This window comes from Hipposideros armiger, unplaced genomic scaffold, assembly GCF_001890085.2.
Source record: "Hipposideros armiger isolate ML-2016 unplaced genomic scaffold, ASM189008v1 scaffold_1976, whole genome shotgun sequence".
In the NCBI taxonomy this organism is placed as follows: Eukaryota; Metazoa; Chordata; class Mammalia; order Chiroptera; family Hipposideridae; genus Hipposideros; species Hipposideros armiger.
Window position 1 is genome coordinate 29520 of NW_017733326.1, and position 8671 is coordinate 38190.

The window sequence follows — 8671 nt, forward strand, 5'->3', positions numbered from 1 at the left end:
TTCAGAAACAGGTTCATTCTAGATTTCTTGTACAATATGTCATTTTTCCTAGGTGATTTCAGTTCTGCCTTAAAAAAATTGGTACCTTGGAAGTGCTATAAAATTGTAAGTCACCTCAAATCCTTTCTGGGACTATGAAGGGTCTAATTTCTACACAAAGTAAAAATAAGTAAGTGTTGTTGAAAAAATCTGCTTCTCATTGTTACATGTAGCTCAAAAATATAATATTTCTGGAAAACCTAAGTGGAATATGTAGCAACAATGAAAACTTTAGGTTCAGGGCCGGCCGAGCAGCTCAGTTGGTTAAGAGCTCGCTCAAGAGTTTGAGCTCTGAGCAACAGCAGTTCGAGTCCTGGCCCGAGCTGAGCAGCCGCTGAGCTGCCAACAGGTAGCAGGATGGCTCAGCTAAAACAAACAAACACACAAAAAACTTTAGGTTCAGCTAACGTGGTTTTCCATATCACTCTTTGTGTGTCACTGACAAATTCTTGACCCCAGTGACATAAAAGTATTTGCCATGATGTATTTGTAAAATCTTTCAAACACACTAGTGTTTAGATATATGGTCCTTCAGTCCTATTAACATAGAGAGATTTCAGCCCTTATTTGATGTATAAGGAAATTAATCGCCCATAAGCAAAACGATATTTTCTTCTAGGTTGTTAAAAATAAAAAGTAAGAATGTAACACATAATAGAAGGCCCAACACAGTTGGATGTAGAGCAAAGAAAGTTATACCATGTTCATAGATGGGAAGCTTCTGTGGCTTCTCACTGTGTTTCTTTCTAGAACTTTATAATTTACATAAAATAAAATGTACCCACTTGAAATATGCATTTCTGTGAATTTTAACAAATGTAGACATCCACAATCAGGATATAAAAGATTTCCACCACCCCAAAGAGCTTTCCCCACATCTTTGTAGTTCATCACACCCACCTCTAGCCCCAGATAAGCACTAATATACTCTCCATCATGGTGAATTAATTTGGCCTATAGGAGAAGTTCGAGACATGTACTCATCTGTGTCTATATTCTCTCACTCACCACAATACTTTGGAAGTTGATCCCAGTTGTATGTATCTGTAGTTTGTAATGTCTTGTTACTAAGTAGTATTCCATTGTATGTCATCGTGGTTTCAATCTATAATGTCCTAAGAAGTGGTGTGGAGCATGTTTTCATGTGCTCAGCTACCATTATTTTTCTTCTTTGGTGAATTTGCTGATTAAATCCTTGGCCTCATTTTTTAATTATTATTATGGTATAATATACATAATAAAAACGTTACCATTTTAACCATTTGTAATTGTCTGGGTCTGTGGTGTTCTGTGCAGTTGCATTGGTGTGCGACTGTCACCACCATCCTTCTCAAGGATTTTATTCATTTTTCCCAAACTGCAATTTTGTGCCCATGAAAATAAAAACTGTGCATCCTATTTGGCCAGACCTAGGAAACCACGATTCTAATTTTAGTGTCAAATAATTTGCCTCCTCTAGTGACTTCATGTAAGTGGAATCCTACAGTATTTGTCCTTTTCTGACTGGCTTATTGCACTTCACATAGCGTCTTCAATTCATATTGTAACATGTCAGATTTCGCTTTCTTTTTAAGGCTGAATAATATTCCATTGTACGTGTTCAGTACATTTAGTCCTTCCGTTCCTCTGTTGATGGGCCCTTATGTTGCAATTATCTTCTAGTTATTGTGAATCATGCTGTTATGAACAGAGATGTATAAATACCTATTCAAGTTACTGCTTTCTATTTTCTGGGGTATATACCCAGAAGTGAAATTAGTGGATCATGTAGTAGTTCTACTTTTAATGTTTTGAGGGACCTTGAAGAAGATGCACAGTTTTATAACCTTAACAGCAAAGCATAGAGTTCTACTTCCTTCACAATGTCACCAACACTTCTTATTTCCTGTTTTAGTATTTTTTTATATAATAACTATTTTATAAAATAATGGTTGGGGGAACCTCAAAGAATGGCTGTATTTGCATTTCTCTAATATTAGTTACGTTGACCATATTCTCATGTGTATTTTCCTTTTGTATAAGTTCAGGGAAATGTCTAGTAAATGTCCTTTGCCAATTTTTAAATAGGGCTCTTTGGTTTTTGTTGTTGAGTGAGATTATTTTTTCTTAAACAATTGATTTCATTTCCTTGTTTGTTTACTTACTTTTTTGTTTGAGAGTTCTGTATATTTTTATACAAGTCATTCATCAAGTGTATATTTGCTGATAGTTGCCCCCAGTTTTAATATTTTCTTGTAGCTATCTTAATAATGGCTTTCACAAAACAGTAGGCTACTGTTCCCTAAAACATATGTCACTCATGAGGGACCCAATAATTATCTGGACATGGAAAAGCAGAATAAACAAGGTCTGGAAGCCAGATGGGGACATTCAGAGGGGCAAAAGATCACATGATCAGTCAGTGGGCTGAATAATGGCCACCCAAAGATAATCAGGTCTTAGTCCTTGGTACCTGCAAATGTTCCCTGATAAGGAAAAGGGGGGTGTACAGATGAGATTAAGGGAAAGATCTTGATGTAGAGATCATTGTAGACTATGAATATTGGCTCCTGAATCTAGTGACAAGTGTCCTTTAAGGACTGTACACAGAGCAGGATGAGGCAATGTGACCACAGAGACAGAGCAGTCATGCAGCCACAAGCCAGGGAGAGCCGGCAGCCACATCAACTAGAGGAAGAAAGATATGGATTCTGGAGTGAGGGCATCCCAACCAACACGCTGACTAATGCCAGAAAAACTGATTTCAGAGCATGGAGCTCAGGACACATTACTGCAAGATGTGGCGCTTAATCTTTCTTTGTTGCAAGGGTCTCAGTTGGGAATGTGGAAGGGCAGAGGGAGAAGATATTTTTCCACCCCCGCACAGATTTCTGGCCCAAGATCTGAGAAAATAAATTTCCTTTTTTCAAGACACTGAGTGTGTGTTCATTTGTTACAGTGGCCCCAGGAAATCAGTACAGGTGAGGATTCAGTGAGCCCCGCTGGGGTGATGCAGAGAAGCACGAGAGAAAGTCCTCCTTCACCAGACCCATTCCTCTGTCCCTATTTGCAGCCAAATTCCTCACAGGCTCATCTGTAACCACCCTTCCCATCCCCTACTTAAGTCTCTCTCTAATCAGCTCGATCACATCTTCACACCTTTCCCACGAACCATGAAATCACTGTTGTCAGGATCACCAGAGACAACGTATTGCCTGTGCCTTCTCTCCTCCATGTGCCATCAGACCTATTCTGACTTCATCAGGCGTCATCACCTACACTGGCTGTGCATGTTCACGTCTCCAGTCTGGACCCCTCTCCTCATATCCAGCTCTCTCACTGGTAGCCCCAGTCAGTATCAAGTCGTTCCTCAGAAAGAACATCACCCTCCAAACCAATCTGTCTGCATCCATGAAACCCGTCCCCATCTTCCCAGGTGCTCGGGAGAAACATCTGGGCACCGTCCCTGCTCTTCTCTTTCCTTCAATCCCCACATCCAATATAAATTCAGTCAACTTGACCTTCAAAATATATGCAAAAGTATAAACTCAGCCTCCCCTGCGCCTCCCTGGTTCAACCGCCATCACCTCCTGCCCTCCATGCCCTCTCTGTTTTGTAGCCGTGGACACACTCTGGCCTATTGTGATCAGAGCAGCCATGGGGATGCTGCTACAAGGGATGCTCTGTCATATTTCTGCTCTCCTACGAGGCTCCCAGATTCCTGTATTTCCTTCAAGTCCTCATATGGGTTGTCCATGAGAGATCACCCTCCCAGCAGCCCCCTCCCATGCCTCCCTGTGCTGTCACAGAGCCACATGTCCCACAACATGGCCACCAGCATCATCTCTGCCCTGGACCCTGATTTCCCTGTAGGAACTAGAGACAAACACAGATTCACCTGGTCAACTGAAGTCCTGTGTCTTTCTCTCCTAGTAGGGCTCTGGACATTCTCCTTTGGGCCTTTCTGCAGCACTGGTTGTGGGACCACCCATGCCCTCACCCCACCCCATGCTCTGACCTTTCAGCAGTTGGGCTTAGAAAAAAATGCACAAGTTGGATCTCATCAAATGAAACATCCTGTTTATCAATTGATGCTAGGCAGACAGTGAAAAGCCAACCCATATAAGGGGGGAAATTTTTGCTAATCATAGATCTCATAAGGATTAATATCCAGCATATATAAAGAATTTTTACAACTAAACAACACAAAGCCAATCACCCAATTAAAAAATGGGCATAGGGGCCGGCCAATTGGCCATGTTGGTTAAGAGTTAGCTTAAGAGCACTGGCTCTGAGGAATAGGGCCACTAGTTCGGATCCCACATGGGCCAATGCACTGTGCTCTCTACAGCTAAGATCATGAATAACAGCTCTACTAGGGGCTGGGAAGTCGTGAGTCACTGACGATGGTGTAGGCGGCAATGGGGCTGTGGTGGGCTGCCGAGAGCTACCATGATTGGCCAGCAGCCAGCGTGAGCGGCCGGCAGCCGGCATGAGCTGCCATGATTTGTCGTGAGCCATGGGGGACATGCAATTCCCTGTGACAGCAAGGTCAGGGGTGGTGGTAGGCCAATTTTTAATCAGAGGAAGGGTGAGTGGAGGGCATCCAATGTCTGCTGTCCTCACACCAGGCCTGAGCCTTTCTCCCATCTTATTTCTGAAACCCCAGCTCTGCTCTGAAGTGTGGAGGCAGACCCCACTTCCAGCACATCCCTGGAGAAAAGCTGTTATACCCTACCTGTGCCTTCTTTCCAGAGCACGCTGATGGTCAGGTTCTGGAGTGCATCTGTACAGAACGACATAAAAAATTATTTCCTTTTCAGTAGAAAGAAGGAGGCTGTTGGCCTTCCCCCTCCCAGAAACTTTAGAAATAAGAACAGGGTGAAATTGGGTTTTCTTTTACCTTCCTCCCCAGTCCTAAATTGCAGGGCCCAGCACCCACTAACCCAGGCCTTGCCTGCTTCTCCATGACACCCACTGCCCTCAGGGACTTGGTTTCCTGGCAGGACACTCACAGGTCACATTGAGCTGGTTGGTCCTCTTGGTGCTCATACCAGGGAATGTCACTAGACAGGTGAGGTTGGTGTCATGGTCCTGGTCCTGGGGCTCCAGAGTGAGGGTGACCACTGAGGAGTAAGGAATTCTGGGACCCAGGGAGGTGAGGTTGACCCTAATCCAAGAGAAGGTGGGGGGCGTCCCTCTCTCACAGGCCCATGGCATCATACAGGTCATGTTCTTGTGGTGCTCAAATTCTAGGGTTCCATGGATGTGGCTGTCAGGTGTCTGTGTCAGAGCTGGAGAAAAGAGAGACAGAGACCCAGGCTCTGGAGATGGGTCCCCGAGTGTGCCCCAGGAGTGGCCTCTGTCTCAGTCCAGCCCCAGCGTCCTCTCCACCTGTGTCCCCCTGGGTCCTTCCTCAGATGAGAAGCAGGGTGTCCCATCCCAGCCCTGCCCTGGAAACCCTCAAGCCCCATCCAAGTGTCCTCTACTTGACCCCATTCCTTACTTGTCACATTCGCAGAAAACTGGTTCCATTTGTAATTATATATCATTTTGGACCCTCTCTCCATCGTAAATAAGTATGTCCCTGTGTCCGTTCTCTGTGCATCTCTGATGTCCAGGGAGCAGTTGTAGGTCCGAGGATCCCTGAGGAGGTGGAATCGGCTCTGCGTCTCCTCCTGCACTTTGTGATCTGGCTTGTTTGTAGCCACTAGAGCATCTTAGTCTGTTTTGGCCCCTTTCTGGAACCAATAGCCGTAAGCTGGGGTAAAGTTGTTCCAGCCTTCCCTGGGGTAGGAGAAGTTGCAGGGCACGCTGATGCACAGGCCCTCTGGCACAGACACAGACTCCTGCACTGTCAGCCGGTATCCTGGATTCGGAGCCAGGAAACTTGCAGACTTAGCTCAGCCTCTGCCTCAAAACCATTTTTCCCCTTGGCCCCCTGATCTGTCTACAGCAGGGGCAGCAGCAGCAACAGCAGCATCTTTGGGGTCAGCGTCATGGGGCCTTGGTGTCACAGGACTGAGAGGAAGCCACAACAGGAAGCCCAAGTGAAGTAAAAAAGGCAATGAGTACGGAGGAGTGGCTGGGCTCCTGCACACAGTGGAGCTGGCCCGGCCCTTACAGAAGAAGCACTTCCACTTTCCAGATGGGGTTCCGACGAGGGCCCCACATGCAAGGAGGACTCGACCTGCCACTCCTCTATCCCTGTCCTAGGCTTGTTCCTCCTCCACTGCTTGTCCTGGAAAGCAGGCACTGCTGGGCCAGTCACAGCTTCTATATGGAATGAAGGGTCAGTCCTGTGAGTGTGAGACTCAGGAGGGGCTGGCAGGGGAGCCACAAGGCATAAAAGATAGGATAGGTCCCTCCTGGCTCAGAGAGGTGGTGATGAATGAACAGATGAATGAATGAATGCGACAGACCAATCAGAGCATCTACTCCTTAAGGGCTTAGAGTGGAAGGGCAGCCTCCGCCTCTGTTCTTGAGAATATTCCTGACACCTCAGGAGGCAGAGAAACCCCCAGCCACTCAGGCTTCTGGCAGCATAGGGTATGATGGTGGGAGTGCAGGCAGGGGCTCATGTGAACCTGGTGGCTCTGTGCAGCCACACAGTGAGTTCCCAGGTAGGAAGGGCCAGGACGGATGGCGCCAGGACTCTGTGCAGGTCACCAGGACATGCCCCTCAGGTGGTCCTGGGCTTCCTGGCCTGCTCGCAGCACCGGCCAGGCATACCTGATGTTGACTGCAAAGGACTGAGAGCCAGGCATTCAGAGCAAAGATGCCAGCACAGCGTGATGCTGGGGGGAAGCCTGGCTTTGGAACCAGGTAAGCCTGGCTTTTCTCCCCTCCAAGCCTCAGTTTCCTCATGTGTCACACGGAGGCATCACAATTCTCAACCCCGTCTGTGGGAAAATCCTCTGCAAGGATCGGGGTGGGCATTTTCTGTAGACTCCAGTGTGGCTGTCTTGCACATCAACTGTCTGGCCCTGTCCCTTCCCAAGTGATCATTCTGGGTCCTGTCCTCTGTGAGAGCTCCTGGTAGTCAGTCCCGCCCTGGTGGGTCTTCATCTGGAGGCCTCCAATAAGGGGCGGGAAGTGGGCACTCTGCAGCTAGACACCCAGGGACTCCAGCAGGCTCCTTGACGCTTGCTGTGCTGCCTTGGAAAGCGGCTTAATCACTCTGTGCATAGTCGGGTGCCTATGCCCATGGGGTGTTATGGGCTGAACTTGGAGACAGGGTCTTCAAATAGGAGATTAAGGTAAATGAAGTCAGTAGGGTGGGGTCTAATCCAACAGAACTGGTGTCCTCGTAAGAAGAGATTAGGACACAGACACGCACAGAGGGGAGACCATATGAGGACATAGGGAAGGCTGTTTCCTTACAGCTACGTCCACGACCGCCCCACCCCCACCCCCGCACTAACCCCTGACCCAAAAGGTCCTGAGGAAGTGTCTCTGAACGACCTACCGGGTGGAATGATATCAGTCATCTCCCTTAATTGAATAGCACACAGTACAGTAACACTGTCCTAGGGGATATGCAAGTTGGAATACAATGGGAGCTGGTTAATGGAAAACAGACTTAAGGCACGTGACACATGGATCTTTGAGTAACTCTGTTTCACTTCCTTGAAATTTTCTCAATAAAAGCCATGCGATGACCGATTCGGGGCTCAGTCCACGAGGCTGATGCCCCCTGGTCCCGCTTTAGCCTCATCTCTGTCTCTTGTGCTCTTTAACTCTGCGCCGCACCTTGCCACGCAGGACGTGACAGAAGACGACCATCTGTAAGCTACGCAGAGAGGCCTCAAAAGGAAACAGTCCTGCTGACGCCTTCAACTCAGACTTCCAGACTCCAGAATTGTGAGAAAATGAATTTCTGTTGTTTAACCCGCCTGGTCTGTGGTGCTTTGTTATGACTGCCCAAGTGAGAACACATGGGGTGGCCAAGAAGATTTGTGTGTTCACACAAGTGCTCAGAATAGCCTGGTGTAGCCCACAGTGGACACAGCCCGCACAGTGGCTATTCTGTAAGATGAGGCCTCCCTGAGGATGGGAGGAGAAAGGGAAGGGAAAGCTTTGGTGACGGAGGAAACCTCTGGGCTCCTCTCACCCCAGCTCCGCTCTCTCAGGGCTGGTACTTCACTGGCCACACTTTCCCTCCTCTCCCTGGGACTGGACAGGCTCTGCGGCTTCTGCTCAGGCTGGTCCCTCTGCTGGCTGAGCCAGTCGCTGCTCCTGCACCCCAGGCACCTGTCTCCCATCGGCTGAGCAAGTGCCCTGGGGGCTGGGTTGAGGTAAGGCCGACCCTGGGGGAGCACTGGCCAGGCAGACAGGGGACAGGGAGCAGAGACAGTCACAGCCTGGTGAGGTCAGAATTGATGCAGTGGGGACCCCGGGGCTGGGGGAGCCACAGGGGGAGTGGGGATGTGCTTAGAGGAAGGAACAGGTGAGCTGGGAGGTGCAAGGTGAGCAGGGATGTCTGGGGAATAACTTCATCCCATTGCAGAGAGCAGCAGCCCTTTGCCTCAGTCAGTCCCTCAGCCCTTTGCTCCGGATCCAAGGAAATCCTCCCTCCTATTCCCTCCTCCTCCCCATCCTCCTCCTCCTCTTCCTCTCACCTTCCTCCTGCTCCCCGTATCTCCTCCTCCTT

General features: G+C 48.3%; 1 protein-coding gene across 1 annotated transcript; it reads right to left on the reverse strand.

Annotated features, from left to right (window-relative positions):
• Nucleotides 1–4393: 4393 nt before the first annotated feature.
• LOC109378429 (sialic acid-binding Ig-like lectin 12) lies at nucleotides 4394–5887 on the reverse strand (the record flags this gene model as incomplete). The annotated part of the gene is given in 4 exon segments (XM_019634820.1): nucleotides 4394–4455; nucleotides 4757–4804; nucleotides 5034–5312; nucleotides 5525–5887. Coding segments are annotated over 4 exon segments (752 nt in total), but the record flags the coding sequence as incomplete, so codon positions are not given.
• Between the last annotated feature and the right edge of the window lie 2784 nt (nucleotides 5888–8671).